We start from the raw sequence: 19,647 nt of genomic DNA on the forward strand, positions 1-19,647 counted from the left end.
TGCTTATTGTAGAAAGTTTTACGAAATGGAATCTTATTCCCCAAGTTACGAGTTGTCGTTTGCCGCTCCGAAAACAAAAGGAATTAATGAGAATGATGTATTATTCAATGAATGACGCAGGCATACTCGGAAAAAGGAAATCCGAGTGCTCCTATCAGGAGTCGAACCTAAGACCTTCCAATTACTAGTTCGGATGCTCTACCACTGAGCTACAAGAGACTCGTGGGAACTAAGGCCATTAAACTAGGTCCTTGGGACAAACAAAAGGAATTAGTTACCCTGTGCTATAAACGATTTTTAGCTGATACTTTGCAGAACAAACCTTTAGATTCTCTTTGAACTAGACTAAGACGAATTTCTGAATCGATCAGTGAACACGATGTTATGTAAAAACAGTATTCTCGGCCATGTGTAAATGTAGATCGCGTTAATACCGGATGCTAATGCCCTGATCAGAGTTCCTCAATTTACTTCCGGTTTAAAATCACGCAAACTCATTCCCCTACCCTACCCCTGTCAGATGTAGCTGACTTTACAACCCGAAAAAGCCCTGGAAACTAGTTCACAAAAGGATGTGGTTTCGTTGATTACAGACGGTTTTGTGGTTCACTAAATTTCTTTCCACCGAAATAATGCCTCTTTTCAAGAAAGGGGGCGCTAATTTTTCCGATTCCCGTAAAGGCGATGGAGATAAGAAAGCATCAAGTAATCGATCACCTGGCGTTGGAGCACCAAACAACTCACAAATAAGCACAGCAAGTTCGCCACCGCCGTCTCTTCCCCCTCGATCGCCGCAGCCGGTTTCTAAGTCAAATGCTTCTCGAACGCCTCAAAATCAGCCAGCGCAATCCGAGATACAGCAACAGCTCGAGGAACAACCACCACCTCCACCTAAGTTTGTATTTTACTGCCAACTTGCTCATGGAAGTCCGACAGGGAAGGTCGAAGGCTTCACCAACGTGAAAGAACTGTACCAGAAAATCGCCGAAGTATTCAAACTTCATGCAAGTGAGGTCAGTGTACTATCTTTAGCTGAAATTATCAGATTTTGTTTTGGTTGGATCGAATGAAATTGTTCGCATATCAACTTCACAAATGTCCAGTCTGTCTATTTCATTATCTTTTCTATTGAATTTTCTTTTTCATTGGATTCGATCATTGCTAACTTTATGCAGCTGTACATTCACGCTATTTTAAACTGTTAGTCGTGCTTGTCGTTCTCCTCTCGAATTTTCCAAAATCCAGATATGAAAGCGTGTTTATACACTGACTTCATGTACGGCTGTACATACATTTAATTTTTCAAAAAATCTGCGTTAAGCCAAACCTCTCAACTGTACTCTTGTGTTTACTCTCCTTTCACGGCCATGCATTTGTTATTTTATTTTTAAATTTCCAATATAAATAAGTCGCTGTATAAGGTAACAAAATGAGTGCCCTTTTAAGATATTGCCCAGAAAGGGTTGTCAAAACAATAGTTCAGCTCGATGAGCTCTAATGAGCTATATCTAAGTGAATGACCCTGTATTAATATTTTAAATAATTTATAGACCGTTATTGCAACAGCAGATACATGTACACTGTACATACTACCCATCAAGCAGCAGTTTCGAACTGCTCTGCAAGAGGGCTAGTGAGAGAACTGAAAAAAACGTTCAATTTCTTGTTACTCTTAGCAAAACTTATTTATTTATTTAATATTTATTTATTTATTTGTTTGTTTATTTATTTATTTATTTATTTTTTTGGCAATCAACTAAAATGATTTTGAATGGTCAAACAGATCTTTTAAACTGGAGGCATGTCAGCGATGGATACAACGTTTTTACACAATTAAGTCTAATAAAAATACAGTGAACTATGTACTAATTAAAAGTGTTTATATCCAGTGGCCGTGGACAAACATGAATGCATATAATCACCAAATCAGTGGTAAAATGGTGTTGTTTACTTATTGATCCATGGCTATCTGCAGCATTGTCATTAAAACGTTGGAAAAAGATCGTGTAAAAAGTAAAGTATCCAGTCTAAAATTAAAGAACGTCTCATGCCTTTTGTTTAATCTAAGTAGTTGGCCATCTTTATTGTACTTGCAGGCCATATTGGTTGGCTTGCTTGGCTATGGCAAAGAGAGCATCACAAGTCAATAGGATTTAATAAACAAACCAATGAATCTGCACATGGGTTGTAACTATTCTTACATATCTTTCCAAAACAACAATATCAAGTGAGTTTTTTGGAGAAAGTGAGCGGACAACACTAATTTGGAGCAACTACAGATTTACAGGGCCACTTTGGTCCACACACATAAGAACAACACAACACAATAGAACGACACAATAGATGCTATTATCATGTAAATAAGTGGCCCTGTATTCTGTAATTTAGCCACTAATTTTTTTACAAATGGGTTTAAATAATGTAAGCCGATATTTAAAGTGAAACTTTTGTTAGCGTTGTCATCATAGCTGTTCATGGCCCTTAAGGAAAGCCCTGTACTATGGAAGGTGGTTAATAAAATTGGAGGGTTGCTTATAAGGTTTCTCTGGCAAGCCAGGAAATGGGGTAATCAAGAAACCTGTGCTTAAGCACTTCTTCTGTAAAATGGGTGGATTCTTAGTGCACTTTAGTAATAATTATTAATGTTTAAGTACATGTACATGACAACTATAGCATTGCATTACTGTACATTATAAAATAGCCAGGGTCAAGCAAGCTTTGTGATTGGTCAAACTGAGTTTTTTATAACTCCACAATGCACGAAGCATATGTATGGTGCGTGCATTATAATTGTACATATGCACGGAGCACACGTCAGATTTTTTGCCTGTGAAAATCTGAGAAATTCAGCGACAGACCGCCATTATGGCCAAGCAATTTCCCTCGTTTGACTGCGGTTTTGAGTTTCTCAATGATATTGTAAACACTAACCGATGGTTATCGAGCTCTGAGGTTGTATCTGTCCAAGTTGAATCCAAAGTGCGAAGCTCTCTTTCAGCTCCCTCAACGCGACTGGACCGAAGCAAACGGCGCCGTGCAAACCGTCTGGCATGAAAATCGCCCGCTCTGTGTTAAGAGTCTGGGCACTATGATGAAATCACAAATATCACAAATCATTGTGTTTGAGCAACAGCGATAACCTTGTGGTCAGAGCGGGCTTGGCAGATCGGCACATTTGCCACATTTCGGGCCACAGAAACCCAAACAGTCTCTAACATTACAATTCCCGGCCATCATCAACTCAGCTCAGAAAGTGAAGTGATGTTCTGTCATCTGCTCTAACAGGATCCATTCAGACAACACAGATGAAACAAATGTCTTCCCAACAATTCCAGTCCGTTTCTTTTCGACAACCAAGAGAAATGTCATCCGCAGTTGTAGAATCACACCGATCAATATCCTCCAACACCGCGGTGATTTTCATGGCATGTTCAATTCGTGCACTATAAATTCGGTTCAAATATACTTGAATCTCCCTTAATCCACAAATAAGTGAAGTATTTGAACATTTGAAGAGAATCCTTAACTTGTTGTTTAGCTTTTTCGAGAACTTTTCGCTTCAAATGATTCTCGTCATGAACACTACAAAACGTTTTTCATTGGTTTTCTGTCAAAGTTTGAACCAATGACATTGCGTCTGACGTGTAAGGAGAAAGTTGATGTTGATTCATTAAAATTTGCACTTGTCTGACGAGTTGCGATTGTTTATATTTTATAAAAGAAATAAAAAAACTTGTTCCTCGTGCATTGTTGAGTTATATAAGCACTTGGGAATTTTTAAGAACACTCAAGAAGTGCAGAGAGGCACTCGCCTATGGCTCGTGCCTCTCTGCACTTCGCTCGTGTTCTTAAAAATTCCCGCGTGCTTATATAACTCAACAATGCACTCGGCGCGTTTTTTATTTCTTTAGTAAATTTGTTTATCTGTCCGGTACTGAATAATAAATAAATATGGGAAAATATCTTAGTTACGACAAATTTATTGCCGTAAAATCACTGGATTTCCAAAGACTGGTAGAGTACTTATTATATAATCAAATGGGCAAATTTGCTTCCTTTGTAGATTTTGTTCTGCACTCTTAACACATACAGAATTGACATGGAAAGGTTACTTGGAGGGCAAATTGGACTTGATGACTTTATCTTTGCACATGTAAAAGGACAACGAAAAAGTGTGTCAGTGGTGAAAAGCAGCCCAGCATTGGGTCTTACTATAACTGATAATGGAGCAGGATGCGCATTTATCAAGCGGATAAAGGAAGGAAGCATCATTGATGGAGTACCTCAAATCTGTGTGGGAGATCACATTGAAGCTATAAATAACAAAACTGTTATTGGTATTAGACATTATGATGTAGCACGGATGTTACGAGACTTTCCTGTTGAAGAGGAAATCTCTTTTCAATTAATTGAGCCAGTCAGAGGCTTTGGTGAGTACAAGTAATGGCCCAGTTATTTGATAAAGTTCAGATGTGGTTTAATAATGCTGCAACTTCATTTAAACCAATCCAAACAGTTTAACATCTAAATTGGTGCCAAGAAGACAATAGCAGACCCACTACATACAATAACCATGTCAATACTCACTTATAACCAGATACATACTCTTATGTTAGACTTGGAGTAACCAGCCCAAGGTGTTAATTTTTTATGTTAAAAAAATTAATTTTAAGATGTTATATTCTTGATACAAGAGGATTATTAGTGGCGCCTTCATTAACCAGCTGAACGGTTGCTTTCTTCCTTTGTTTAATCTGTCGTTAAGAACAGCTTTAATCACCCATTATGAAGACATAATGACACTTTTCTTTTTCCACAGAGGGCATTGGTCCAAGAACATCAAGCCGTGGAACAGCAGCTGTAGATTCTCCAGCAGCCTCTAATACAGTCGGCACTGGAAAGACAACTCTGAGACTGCGATCCAAAGGTCCACCCGTCGTGGAAACACAGGAGGTAAACACTTCACTCAGAATCCTTTCAGTAGCAGAGCTTTAAGGATATGTTGATTGTTCTGGTTAAATTTTATCCTTGGTTTAAATTTTATTTGGCATTGTTTCAAACTCATTATCAACATTACCATAACCAAGAACAAAAGGGAGATAAAACTTAAACCAAGGATAAATTTGAACCACAACAGATACACGCATTTGCTCATAAATCCACCCCATTGCATGCATTTTAGGCACGTGTAGGTGCTGCTATTCCTGTGGCCAGTACTGTGTTATCAATGATACATGTTCACCATACTACATGTATACTTTTCAATAAAATACATGAACATGTGTAGAAAAATTTAATGCTAGAAATAGTGAATAACTCTTAACCAATGAATGGAAAATTGCATACTGTGCAACTCTTAGAATTTCTCTTGTGTCACAATGTGATTGAGTATGTTTATTTTTTGTTAGTTTTTTATATAGGTTTTATGCAAATTTTTATTTTTATATTCTTAGATAGGTGTCCTTACTTAGTGGGACACCACTATTAATATTATATTGACACAGAAATAAAGTTATATTTATTATTATTATTATTATTATTATTATTATTATTATTATTATTATTAACTTTTAATTATTTCATTTAAAATCAACCAACTTCAACAACAATAATAATAGCAATAATTAAGACTATAACAATAGTAATACAAAATTAAACAGAAAGTTTTAAATTAACATGTTTGACCTGTGCGTTGTATGTCTACGCGGTTTGCCCTTAAAATCAAAGCGGCATTGCACATAGTTTGGGACAAACCTACACTTAATGCACAGGCCAAACATGTTCTAGAACATAACTCACTTCACAACATACAATTGTTGTGTTGGCAAGCCTAACCACATTGCAGATTGAAAACCAAACCATGGTTAAGTATCATGGTGAATTGCATAGTGTATTTAAGTATAAATATAATATTATTACACTTCTACTTTGTAGTGCCAGGTGCTGTGTTGTTGTCACTTGGCAAAGTTAGTTAGTTCAAATTCTATAAGCCTTGACATCTTTTAGATAACATTCTGGTGGCTTTCCCTTTGGCTAATCAAATTGAAGATCATACTGTCAGGAGTAGAGATGTAGACACCAAAAATATGGGACTTGACAAGTCCACTTGCAAAGTAACAATAGAATAAATTTGTTAGGAGTTCTCTTAGGTTAATTCATCCACAATTTACAACATTTCAAAAAGAAATTACAAACTTTATAATACCTCACGTACAGCTAAATTAGCTAAGTTCTTCTATTTTGAACTACACTCTATGCAGAGTTGTCTGCACAAATTAAAATTCATGCAAGTTGTAATTACCCTAGCATCAGTAACTTAAGATTTTCTATGCACTGCTCTTTGTATGTCTCCTTAGGCACCAGCATGGGAACTCAAAGCTGCTCAGAAAATAGATGACTTATTGGAAAGCTTCCTTGGAATAAGGGATCCAGATTTAGGTATGATTATTAAGCTTTGAACAGCCAATACATGTATGTACATATGAACTTCCGCTAACGGACACCTCCCCTAGGCAGACACCTGTCCTCTCCTAAGCAGACACTTGGTCATGTTCTCAGCTACATACAAACACTACATTTTTAACCTATAATCGGGCACCTCTCTTAAGCAGACCCTTTTTCTGGTCCCAGGGATGTCCGCTTGCAGGAGGCTCAACTGTAGTTATTTGTGGTGTGGTTGCACCATGGAACCTGATACTAGCCACACCATATCAGACTTGGATTTATTTTTAAGACAACAACTTATTGTGCTTTTATAGCAGATTTCACTGCAGTCTTTGACCCAAGTTTACCAGATCTTCCACCTTTCATGGTTCACTCATGATCAGATTAAATTACAAATAAAATGGGTTCACATCTTGTGAATACTAATTTTCTTAATAAGAAAGTCCATATGAAGAAAAGGAAAATTTGGGAAATAAAATATATGTATTGCCTCTGATCATGTCTGACAATTGGTCTGTACACAGTAGTGAAATTGTGTGTTTACAAACAAATGAAGGTTTTATAGCAAAACTATTGTAATCTTGAAATCCAAATTATTTCAACTGAGCTCTTGTGTGGTACAGAGACTCATGGTTATCATTTAATGACTTAGTTCTTAGATCACCCTACTATTTTGTTACTAAAACTCTACATTAACTCAGACCTAAACAAATTAATAAATCAGTCAATCTTCAGCTCCTCTCTTGAATTTCAAAGAAAATAATTAAGCTAATCCCCCATTTTTAGACTTTTACTAAGAGACAAACTCTACTTTACTTTACTTATCAATTTCATTTTATTGTATCCTTAGCTGAGACTCTGGTAATGAAGAGCAAGACGCTGACAAATCCAAGTGATTTTGCGATGGCTGTGGATGCAGAGTTTGCAGACTTTCAGTTCCCTGATGATTTTATCTTTGATATTTGGGGTGCAGTTTCAGACAGCAAAAGTGGACGGTTATAATATAAAAATAGTGTGATTTTCCAGTTGACACTAGGACTATGAAAACCATGAGCACTTATTTATAAATATTTCTACTGGAATGTTTATTTTGTTAGGAAAGAGAACCAATCAGAACCAAGATGAATAAACCACAAACTGGAATGGTAATTAGTTTTTGTTTTTTACTTGTGCTTTCATCTTGCACCTGATTGATAACAGAACAATATAGGCTCGATTACCAGCCACTGTTTGGGAAATGAGCCCCCGCTCTGGGAAGAAAACCAGACCTGGCCTAAGAACAATACACATTCCAGGAATGTTCACGATTTTCGCAGTTTCCCTGTAATACAATATTGATACATTGACTGTGATGTATAGGAGAATCCTGGACCCAATTGTGTGAAAACCGATTAATACGAATCCCCGATTAAAAGGTTTTCAGCTAGCTTGTTAAGAATGTTTTTAAAAGATAATGCTAATGGTAAAGTCTATGTGAAAACTGAGGTGCAAAAATCTTTTGGAAAAAGCTTTTGATTGTTGATTAGAGTCTGATTAGTAATTAAACTGGCATCCAAGTGCACGCTAACCCAGGATTAGATTAATTGGGCTTTGAACAAGTGGGCTCTGATTATAATTTCACCCTGGGCTTATTTGTGAGGGAGTTACTGCTAGGGTGGGTTGAGGGAAGTTTATAGCTAGAATTAAATGGATCTAACTTCCAAAATGCAATTAATAGAACTTATCTAAAATTTATTATTAGTGTTTTAGATACAAGTTTTCTCTAAGCACAAACAATTTTCTGAATGATACTGAAGTGTCATTTCAGTCAAGGTAGTGAAACTATATTTAGATCGTAGGATGTTTGTTTATACTGGTTGTAACGTTTGCAGACGGTAGAGTAAGATTAGATCAGGGCTAATTATGCCTAGATTATATGGGTGAGTAGGTGGGGACTTAAAACTGACAAATGTTTCTTGCTCCGAGAGTCAGTATGGTTAAAACTGCTTGCTTCAGGCATTGTCACAGGGACTTTTGCTGTGTTTTTGTCAAAAGTGAAACAGATGGAGGTTTTTGTGCAAGAGCATTGTGTGTTACCTTTTTTGCTTTGCAATCCAAATTGCTCCAAATAAGTTCTATTTTCGCAAAGAAACTGATTACATCATCTAGCAAACTCTGTTCTGTATTAAAGTTTTGAAACAGAGCTTCTTTGAAGCAATTTTGATTTTAACCCTTTCCCGCCCAGGAGTGCCATATGGCACAAGACACAATAATGCTCTCAGTATTTGGTCAATTTGTGTGAAATTTGCACAACCAAAAGCTCTTGGAAAGATCTATAAATTGAAGGCATAAAATCATGCCCCCCTCCTATATGATTTACCACCCCTCAAACTTTTGGATTTTTTTTTCTTTGTACGTTAAGAGTCCAGTTGATATCTTACAACAAGCAATACACTGAGAGCTGTACATTAAGTTATAGTTTAGGGGGATACCCAGTTTGTACATCGAATAGGAAAACTTTCAAAGTTTTTTTTTCGTTTTGGACTTTTCTCACTCTAATATGTGACCTCTTCCATCTCTGTTGGTGTGATTTATAGCACACCCCAGAAAATACCTTTTAAATGGTATACCACATGTGGTCTTCCAGTTCATAGTTAACGATTTAGAAAATTCGGCATTTCCCTCGGGCAGGAAAGGGTTAAGGCAAAAAATGTCACATGATATTCTTGCATAAAACCCTTCAAATGTTTAACAAAGCACCTTTGCTCAAACATGAAATAAGTTATTGCTGTTAGAGCACATTATTATCAATTGATTTTCTAAATGGAAGAACAAACCGTAATCGATGTGTAGTGATGTTCCTCGTACATGTAGGACGAACTTCAAAAAACTGGTCAATTTTTTTTTCAAAAGTTGCAGTCCATTTCTATTCAGGCCATCCACAGGCAAGTATAATTAACACTAGTCTCTGTGGAGTGATAAAGCAATATTTATTGTTAACAGAACTGGGGCATTATTTTAACATTTACATTGTTACAAATGTGCAGGTGACTTTGCCTCGTTAAGTGCAAAGCAAAGTAACACAGCTTCTGGGAACAAGAGTGTATAGATATGACACATGCCAGAGCTTGTGAAGTTAGATCTTTCAGAGATATTACATTTATCCAGGATCCGTAATTAATCGATTGTGGCTCCCAATTTAAGATTATCGCTGTGTACAGAAGAAGTAAAACTACAGTTGGCGATAGTAATTTGTTCAACTTCAGCACAAGCAATAAAAACTGGACCTTGCTACAGCTTAGTAAAACCTTCTGGAGATTATTAAGGAACAAAGCAAAACTACAATAGGAACACGTTAAAATCAATTAAGCCGTCTTTTCAAAAAGTTCAGGTTCATGTTTTTTCCTTTCAATTCTTAAAGCCAATAAGAGAAATTAGTTTGATAGGAGAACAGAATTATTAAGTCAGTGAAGGCTGTGTTCAGCTGTGTTTACACTTTATTAAACGATAATTCATAAATGTGGCGGGTTACTTATAATTTGGTAGGAATATAATCCGCCATATTTAAGCTTAACAGAAAAGTTTGAAAAGTATTTATCTATATGTAATTTGTATCATTTTCATAGTGTTAAAAAATGTAGGTTTGATGCCAAGGCAGGAAAATACTTGGATAAGAAATGGAATCACGACCTTGTAGTGTAGCTTGGCGTAGTGTATTACATGAATATGTCGAGATTCAGAATTACGTTCACGGCAAACGCAAACGACAGAAATGAGCACGTGACATAAAATTGCCGCTAGCTATTTTCAGTTTCTCAGTATAATTGAGTAGTTTTGCGTTAGCATCGAAGTCAAAATTATTTTGTACTGATACGATGTACTCATTTTTTCAAGAAAACATAAACGCGAATCTCACGTTTTCCGTGTGCCGTAAACGCAATTCTTAATAGTTAATCTCTCTAACAAATAACTTACCGATACATCAGTTGCCTCCTCCCCAGGCATCAACACATTTTGTGAAAAGAAACTGACGAAAACTTGGGCGCAAGGCTTCATGGGGAAAGTTCCACAACGCCATGCGCACCACGTTCGACTAAAGAGACGCCTGGGGACGAGGCAAGAGAATTCCAGACGAAGACTGGTTCCCGTTTGTACATAATTTTTGTTCCGCAACCTGTAGATAGTTGTATGAGCTGACTGAACTTTTACTTGTTTATCAGATCGGTATTTCACTAAAAACCTGATGTACAATAAAATATTCTATTTGCAGTTAGGTAAACCCTGTTACTGATTGTGTGGAAAGTGCAATTGAAACAAACTCATTAGAAGCGCATACTGCTTTTGAACCTCCTATATCAGATTTTTATTTCGTATGCTCCTTAATTTAAATCTACATTTTATCCCATATGCCTTGGACTCACCTCTCCATCCCATTCTACCCTGCGGTCTTCCCTCAAGCTGATGCCAGACTATACCACTCCTGTCCTTTGCCAGCTCTTCCTTGGCCGCCAGCTTCCACCCGTAGAACCGACTGTTTCCGCAATGAGCATACGCCTGTGTGAAAACAGACTACTTTTTCCACAGCGGCAAGCACAAGCGGAGGCCCGCGTATAAAAATTCGAGCATATTCTTTGAGAACACATGAGATATCGCTGAAGGCAAATGAAAGCTTTAACTCTCATCGGCTCAAAAGAGAATTCTCGCGTTTTTCTGGTGTTTGCATCCGTATTTATATCTGTTCGCTTCGGTCGGACCCAAAGTCTTACACTTGTGCTTACGTTTCCGCCCGTTAAATACCAAACCCTGATCCACGTCTCTCATCGCGGTTCCTAACCCATTGGTTAAGAGAACTTGGAAAGCACACTAGCAAAATAAACATAAGTTATGATTGAAAAAAAATATACGTGTTCTAGGCTTTATTTTTGTGAAACAGCACGCGTCCCTGTTCTAATTCCTTATCCAAGACATAGGTACTCATGCGCGCAGAAGGGCTCAAATACAGTTTCTGACAGGTCACATGGCATATGTCAAACTGAATCGATACAATCGATTCTGTGCATCGAAATTTTTGAAGGCAACGTATCGATTATATCAAGTATTTAGTATCGATATGGACCCTGCCTTAGTTGCTGATGCTCCCTGGATGCAACCCATGTCGCATACAAGATCAGATGCATCCAAAAGCGAATACCTTCGTTAATTACTTTTAAACGAAATGGATGAACGCCAGGCATATAAGAGGCATGGACTTACATAGCTGCAGATTGTATTTCCATTGCTCTGTGATTTAGTTGTTTTTCATGACACCCCGAGGAACCATCTATACGCCACCATGATGTATAGCAGAGGCACCTGCTCGGTGAACCATCACATGAATGAAGAAATCTTCTCTTGATTAAATATTTAGAAATTCTTGAGCGCCCTTTTTATAAGGTTAGTGCAAGGAGATGCCCTGAAGCATATCAACGGTTATATTAATTCTAAAAAAAAATAAATCACATTCACGAGGAGTTAAGGAAAGTTTTGGTTAAACGTGAATTTCCCAACCGAATCTTGTCAAACACCAGAACTTTGTCCCAGTCTTTTCAAGACAATAGAACGATAGATCATTAGTATTCGACTTCAGGTGCAAGCGTAAATAATTAACAATCATGCGATATAAAAGTGATAGCGGACTTCCTTTGTTTTAAGGGGTGTTCAAGCGGCGTACAAGAGCCTGGTATGTAACTCAACAAGAAATATCCAGCGCTGTTCGCATTTGAGTTTGTCAGTCTTATCTTCTTTGTTCGTTTGCAGAAAACATGGACGCCAGATTAGCTGTAAGCTTTATCCTCTCTTCGCTGTTAGTAATTGCTGGATCATGGCCCTTGGAACCCTTAGCGAAAGACGCCCAACATCAACAAGGTAAAGACGCTTTGCTCTTTGATCTTTGTTTGCATTGTGTTTCTAAGACAGCTTTCCTAGGTTAACTAATCGTTTCCCTTTACGTTTCGTTTCATATCTAATTAACAGCTAAGAAAAGTTGTGTTTTTCCCTTCAATGGCTCGAAAAATGCCTCCCATTCTAACTTTTTAACCGCTTCTTTGTAACCGCTTCTAAGCATAAGACCATAACTGTGCTATTTGCAGTACGCCTGTTAATTTAGGAGAAAAAAAGGAAAAGTCATTTCCGTTACTGCGTGAAAATATTTAACCAACTGCGACTTTTCGACCTCTACTAACGTTACAACGCTGAGCCGAGTAACCCACCGCTATTCATTCGCTTGTGCTAATGGCTAATTTGCGACGAAAACAGCCCGAAAGGTTTTCAGTGGATACTAAAAAGACAATCAACTGCATGGGCGACTGTGTTCTTGTCACAACAAGGAAGTATCTTTACAATAAAGTCGAACAAAACGACAAAATTACACATTTCGAGAAATTACTCTCGCGCCGGAAAATCTGAAGGTCAACGAGACTGCTGTGATGCAAAATGCTCGATAACTTCTAATGGAATGTTCAGATTTACAATATCATTAATTTAAAGCAAACGTTGTCAAGGTTCAATTCGGAACAGAAATGTTAATCAGTACCGATAATACGAACCGACAACTGCAAGTTACTATCTTCTTGCTTCCTATTTAGAGAACGACTTTTTTTATTTGTTTTTTAATCGAGTTCCTGTTTCGCGTACTTCTATATTTTCGGACACATCATTTGAAAAGAACGAACACTTTTGTGAGGAGTATAGGAATAACTTCGTAGTGTTTTGGCAGAGTTTAATTTCGACGAAGGAAATGCAAAATTCAAAAGTGATTCTTCGGATTGAATTGCAGCGAACGACTGAGTTTTTAGGCAAACCATTTGCATTTTACGGAAAATCTAACCAAAGCCTTTCTATTAATTGTTTTCACGATCTTTTGTGTGGAGTGGTTGAATTTGACACGAGTTCAAACTGGTGGTCCACGCTTCTTGCATATTCAATAATGGCGCCGGTCAAAACCTTTGGTGTCGTTTTGTTCTCTGTTGCAAGTCACCCACAACACCCGTCGTTTTGAGAAAAACTGCTAAACGTTTTTTTGATTCACTTCACAATCCAAATCTAGTATCAATTCAACCTTGCTAGGTTCTAAGGATTTCATTTCGTATGTTCGGTGTCGTAGTATTGTCGTAGTTTGTTGTACAAACACGAGCAGAGCTTGGGACAACTGGCAAACGTTATTTCCACAATGTGTCACGAATTCTCCCCAACTTGAACGAATGTTCTTAGCAATTCTTTTGAAACGCGGAAAAAATGTTATATGAACCGCGAAAATTTTAGTACCACGTTTCCATACTGAGTTTTACAAATTAAAAGCTGCTTAAATTCCCGCTCGTTGATTGGCTCGTAGGCTTTCTTAACGAGAAATAAGGCCAATTCCGCTCGTACTTTTTCCATGTTATTGTAAAAAACAAATCGACGGCAGTTTCCTATCTATACTCCGATAGCCCATAAAATGACGCCATAAAATTGTCGAAACTTGGCAGTGAAACCACTCGCTTGCGGCTTGTGGTCCATTTTATTGTCTATAAGAGTATAGACCATAGAAAACTGCTGTCGATTTGTTAATTAACACGACCTTCAATCAACCAGAGAACACCCTAAATAAAGGTTATGTTATTTTAACTCAGTGGAGAAAATTTGGATTGATGTTTTCTGAATACGTCAATCTGATCAGCTTTCTCACTGATAACTGTCCATTCATAGTCAACGCTTTTGTGTCCAGTTTACAGCGTAACCCGCATCCTTCCTCGGCTCCAAGAATATATTCGTTATTTTCAATGTCCCGAATGAAGCCAACATTCGCAGCGATCGATTCCTAATCAGTATCACTGGTTCTATTACCGATGAAAATTCTTTAAACAAGATGACTAATTAAATTCAATTAAGAATTCCATTCGTTCAATCTGATGTTGGATCACAATGTAGTAGCTATTTTATTGCAAAACTGGCCAAAAGGATTACTCTGAGAAAGTGGAACTTGAAACAACACTCGACTTCAATATCGTCTTTCCAGTATCATGGATCTGGAAACGCAAATATTCAGAAAACAAAAAGATAAATGAAATTCGGCTACTTCGCGCAACAGCTTCTTAAATTGCCGCGTTATCTCCCTTATTGCAGTACTTCCAGTCTAAACCTAGCCCTAACCCTAAGCCGCCAGCCTGTATTGCGAAAAAAAAGGCGCAAGACAACACTGTCTAACCGTGTTTCAGGTGCCATTTGTATATGCTAACCTGTCCAATCCATAATTACTGATCGCGTTAATATTTTTATTCTCCGTTCATAACTAACCGCAAGTGTCAGTTAATAACAAAAGAAAACTGAGGTATGTGCTAACGTCTCTTAAGTCTTGTTATATAGAAAAATATCTAATGCAAACTTTTATAAACTTGAGGCAAGATGTAATAATGTAGAAATATTAACTAATAACTTATTGAGGAAAAGGAAATGATAAAGCTAACCAAAAAACTGTAATAGGTTTTGCAGGCTAACGTGAACTTTAATAAAATTGACACAAAATATAACGTTTTAATGCAGTAATAGCTAATAATATTTTGAAGACTGAGAAATGTGATAATGTCATGAATTAAGAAGCTAATAATGTTTAAACCAAAAGTGGTATAATTTTCTGTAACACTAACGCAAACTTTAATAACTTTTGACGCAAAATGTAATACCAAGGAATAAACAGCGAAAATCTATTTAACGAAATCTGTAATATTTTTCAAAAACTGTAATAATTTTCTAACGTAAATTGTAACTCTCAAATCTAAGATACTCTATGTAAGTCATAACGAGATTTAACTATGCAGTTTAACAGATTCATCGCAAGATAGGTTTCAGTCATCTTTGAGCATAGTCAGCGTAAAGTCACTGGTTATCAAACCTGGCAAACTTCTTTGGTAGCGAATTCGGCCTTCATTATGCACACGCCAACGTGTGTTGGAACACTGACCAATAGAAAAGTTTGATTTAAGTTATTGAGTCAAAGTGTGTGAACGTAAAATAAACCTACACTGTTTAGGTGCTTACATCACGAACTGTAGCACCCCCGTCACTCCTTTGAAGTTTGCGAGGTTTCATTATCAGACTATCGACTACCTATGCTTGAATAAGGTTCAGTTTTCATTGGCTTCTACCCAGTTGTTGACTGTTTGTTTTTACGGGCGTCCTATGTTACAGTATGGCTGCCATAACCAGGCCACGTAGACAATGAATCCCTTAATGAATTCAATAACACTTAAAATAATCAAAACAATATAACAGAGTGACACACACTGGCTGCCTGGAATGACTGGTGGAGCCAAGAAGCTATCTTTGAACGAAGTAGAGAGCACAGGTTTAATTTCAAAACAAAGTGTGAAAACACTGGATCAAACAAATTCAGGCAGAAATCTTAGTGGCCCTGGTTACTGATGGACGTATTGTGACACCTTCATTTGTAAATCAAAGAACATTAAGTTTGTCTTTAGTTCCGAGAAAGGTGAACAGGATCCATTGAAATTTTAGTAAAACAGTTTTTTGAAAATGAAATACATTAACAGCTGGGTATAAGTTTAAGTTTTGTTTCTGTATGGATATTTGTCAATCAATTTTGTTTGTGTACTTAACCTGACATAAAATGGCTGTCATCATCTATTGTAAGGTGCTAAAAAGAATAGCTGGTTTTATCCGCCTCCACCACCACCACCCCCTCCCCCACCACCGCCACCACCAGGACCCCCCGGACAGGATGGACCCATGGGCATGGCAGGACCTCAGGGACCGGATGGACCAAAAGGACCCCCGGGGCCCCCGGGACCTCCCGGACCACCCGGCATACCAGGATATCCAGGAAATCCCGCCGGACCTCCAGGAAGACCAGGACCAATGGGGCCACCGGGACCAGCCGGCGGTAGGGGTCCGCCCGGAGATATGGGAGCAATGGGAGCCCCCGGAGGAGCCGGTGGCACTGGAACGCATTTTGGATTAGGAAAACGAAGAAGGGAAGCAACGGAATTTGGAGAAATTACAAGATTAGTGTAAAAAAATCGAACGAAAAACATCAGCAAGGAGAAAAAAATAAGGACAAATTTGGCTCGCGAACTTTTCCTGTTTCGGAGCTCCAAGGATGTTTCAGCCGCCTCTTTTTTGTATAGAATCTTCGTATTTTTTATTTCTAGGGCGCAAAAAGTTCCCGAGAAGACTGTGAGCCTAAGAGAGGAAACTGTTTGTTTTTTTATGCAGGCGACGTTTTTTAAAAATAACTCTGTGTAGCCGAAATCACATTTTTAAAATCCTTTCAGTGGCTGACAGTATCACTATCTCAAGTTCCTATTAAGCTGATCTGTGTTTGAGAAAAAAAAAGGCAATTTAGAATTAATCTAGAAGCAACCAAAAACAACGAAATGAAGATCACCATTTCAGTTTACGTTTGACATTGCTTCGTTATTGTAAGAAAATGTTGAATAAAACAATGTTATGAAGCAGTTGCGACTTGCTCTTTCCAGTGATGACTTGAGCCCACACGCTTTTGGTCAGTGGGAATGAATGAGCACGTGCCTATAATCAGAATCGAAACTGACACCTGTCAACCAATCACTTTCTCGGGATTTTTTTGAGGGCTTACTCTTACCCCGACACAAGTCAAACAACAAGCTTCAAACCATTTCAGACCAACACCCCAAAATATATTTAACTTCATCTTAAAATAAGAGTTGAACAACTACCTCATCCTGGCTCACAACTTTTTTTTCATTTGCCTTTTATAAACTCTCTTTTCTCGTTGTTTAATTAAGGGCTGTTGCAATGCTGTATACATTTTAACGATAGATTATTTCAAGATTCCGTGAACGACACCCACGTAAGGGAAGGAAAGCAAAAAAAAACTGATAACGGAAAACAAGACTAGCAAAACTGCAAAACTGATGATCATGATATTTAAGTTTTGCAATTGACTTTACACTTCAAATTATCTTCTTGGTTAACTTTTTTTCCATGTAGTTGTAATATTTACTAATAATCCTTAATGGTTTAAATCTAATTTAATGCTCGCCTTTAACTTTTAGTCTCAGATTCACTGTTAGTTAGTTTAACCAATAGACTAATTTTTGCGTTCTAATATCGTATTTTTGTTAATGGGCGTTTAATCATCCAGCCCTGGTACGATACACTGGCAAAAACACTGCTTTTTTTAACCGGCTACAAGTGGACTAAGTTATCGACTTGCTACCTTAGAATATTTGTCGAAGTGCTTTTTAAAAGATTCTCTCTCTCTCTCGTTTATGCCCTTGTCGTCCCTTCGCTTCTTCTTTGTGCAGTGTGCGCAAGCTTTACTAAAAATCTCTCCCGGCAATTGACCTGTCAGAGAGCTCATTATATCAGGTTCAAGCACTATGTTGAGTTCACTGACGCATGTATCGATCTTACTATGAGTTACCTGGTATCTTCTTTAGTTTCCTTCCTTTTGCCCTCCATAAATTAAATGCATGGAGATGCACAACTGTTCGAACCGAAAGGAAAAATAAAAGCAAACATGCCAATTGTTAATTTTCTAATTTCTCCTGTAATTTCTATCGGAGATGGTTCGATCGGAAGTTTCGACGCGCTAGCGCTTAGAAATGTAAGCTAAATTCTCTCTCCTCTCGCAATTTTTTCGCTCGTTATTCTAACATAACCAAATGAAGATTGATAATATGAATGGGTACCATTGATGCATCAAGGTCACCTAAGAAAATTCTGGAGTTAACCCTGCGATGTATTAGCATCCTATCCAATGCAATAACTCTTGTTGTTTCATGCTGGAGTTGAGCGTTGGCGATGCCGGCCGTTTGCGTACTGTGTGCGATTACTCTTATTCAGTCTTTTTGTTTGATTATAGTTAGGAGAGCACCGCGCTTCCAGTCTCTAACTGGGTCGGAGTTTACAGTTTCCACATGCAGTATTGTCGAATTAGTTTTGCTTTCCCTTTGGACAATTCGCAAAAGCAACTTTCCGCGTTTACAAAGATTATTTGCAGCAAAAATATTTTCTTAAAGACTCATGATTTACGCGTCTGTAAATACATCCAAACTGATATCACTTAAACAGTTTCTGACTGAAGACGAAAAGCAATGACGAAACTTGTAACTTATTTTAACAGTGTTTGTTTGAGAGCAAAGTTAAAGTAAGCAAATGCCGAACAAACGGCTGGACGTAAATTAAACGCTGAGCTTCTTTGAAGGTGTGTTAAATTAAGATTAAAATTAAAAACAACCACTAAGACAATGACATCCTCCCCCAGGTCATATTTTCAATTTCCTGCAGTTATTTATTTTTACCGTAACCTTTTCGCTTTACTACTATATATTGTTAATATAATTATCTTTGGATAAGTTTTATTTTCTTTCACTTTCTTGAATCTAAATGGCAAAATCTGAACTCAAACTAATCAACCGAAAGTTAAAAACCTGTGAAATTAGCTGTCATCTCATAACAACAACTGTCTCTTGTCATTATAGGAGCCAAAAAGGATAGTTATCCGTATCCTTTCCCACCACCTCCACCACCCCCACCCCCACCTCCACCAGCGCCACCAGGCCCCGCTGGACCAGATGGACCGATGGGCATGCCAGGACCTCGAGGACCGGACGGACCAAAAGGACCCCCGGGGCCCCCGGGGCTTCCCGGGCCACCTGGCATACCCGGATATCCAGGAAATCCCGCCGGACCTCCAGGAAGACCAGGACCTATGGGGCCACCAGGGCCAGCCGGCGGACAAGGCCCGCCCGGAGATATGGGAGCAATGGGAGCCCCCGGAGGAGTGGGGGGAGTAGGACAACACTTGGGGAAACGAAAGAGGCAATTATCGGAATGGGGGGAAATCACAAGACTATGAAGAACAAACAAGGACAAATATGACACCAGCTCATTTTCGAGTCTCTGATGCTCTGTATGCCACTGTTTTGACAGTCTCTCGGTTTTTTGTATTAAAATTTCCACATTTTGTATTTCTAGATTCAAATAATTTACCGAAATAATAGTGAGCCTTACAAAGGAGATCATCGTCTTTTTAACCCATTCGAGAAATTTTGAAAATATTATAATGCATTTTTTATTTCCATCCATACCAACACTGTTGCTGTTGAAAGGATTGCCTCCGTCTGTAAATTCATTTTCGAGTGAAAAAAATGCATTGGCGATAATGATCCTGGTATAAAAAACTAGTGGGATTGTAAAAGTACA

General features: G+C 37.9%; 2 protein-coding genes across 3 annotated transcripts; both read left to right on the forward strand.

Moving 5' to 3' along the window:
• The first annotated feature begins 563 nt into the window (after positions 1-563).
• On the forward strand, positions 564-7,593 carry LOC146474283 (PDZ domain-containing protein GIPC3-like). Its single transcript, XM_085117165.1, has 5 exons — positions 564-1,013; positions 4,064-4,430; positions 4,820-4,953; positions 6,357-6,438; positions 7,295-7,593. Exons 1-5 carry the CDS (start codon positions 633-635, stop codon positions 7,444-7,446), a joined length of 1,116 nt encoding a protein of 371 aa, XP_084973291.1. The 5' UTR covers positions 564-632; the 3' UTR covers positions 7,447-7,593.
• A 4,466-nt stretch (positions 7,594-12,059) lies between these two features.
• LOC146474284 (uncharacterized) lies at positions 12,060-19,412 on the forward strand. 2 transcript variants are annotated; one of them, XM_085117172.1, is made up of 3 exons: positions 12,060-12,142; positions 12,220-12,327; positions 18,924-19,412. In XM_085117172.1, exons 2-3 carry the CDS (start codon positions 12,225-12,227, stop codon positions 19,298-19,300), a joined length of 480 nt encoding a protein of 159 aa, XP_084973298.1. In that variant the 5' UTR covers positions 12,060-12,142; positions 12,220-12,224; the 3' UTR covers positions 19,301-19,412. The 2 variants fall into 2 exon arrangements, with proteins under 2 accessions (XP_084973298.1, XP_084973297.1); XM_085117171.1 differs by lacking the exon at positions 18,924-19,412 and adding an exon at positions 16,091-16,913 and having other exon boundaries at positions 12,090-12,142.
• The last annotated feature ends 235 nt before the right edge of the window (positions 19,413-19,647 follow it).

Source organism: Pavona decussata, unplaced genomic scaffold (genome assembly GCF_977016875.1).
Source record: "Pavona decussata unplaced genomic scaffold, jaPavDecu1.1 SCAFFOLD_90, whole genome shotgun sequence".
Lineage (NCBI taxonomy): Eukaryota > Metazoa > Cnidaria > Anthozoa > Scleractinia > Agariciidae > Pavona > Pavona decussata.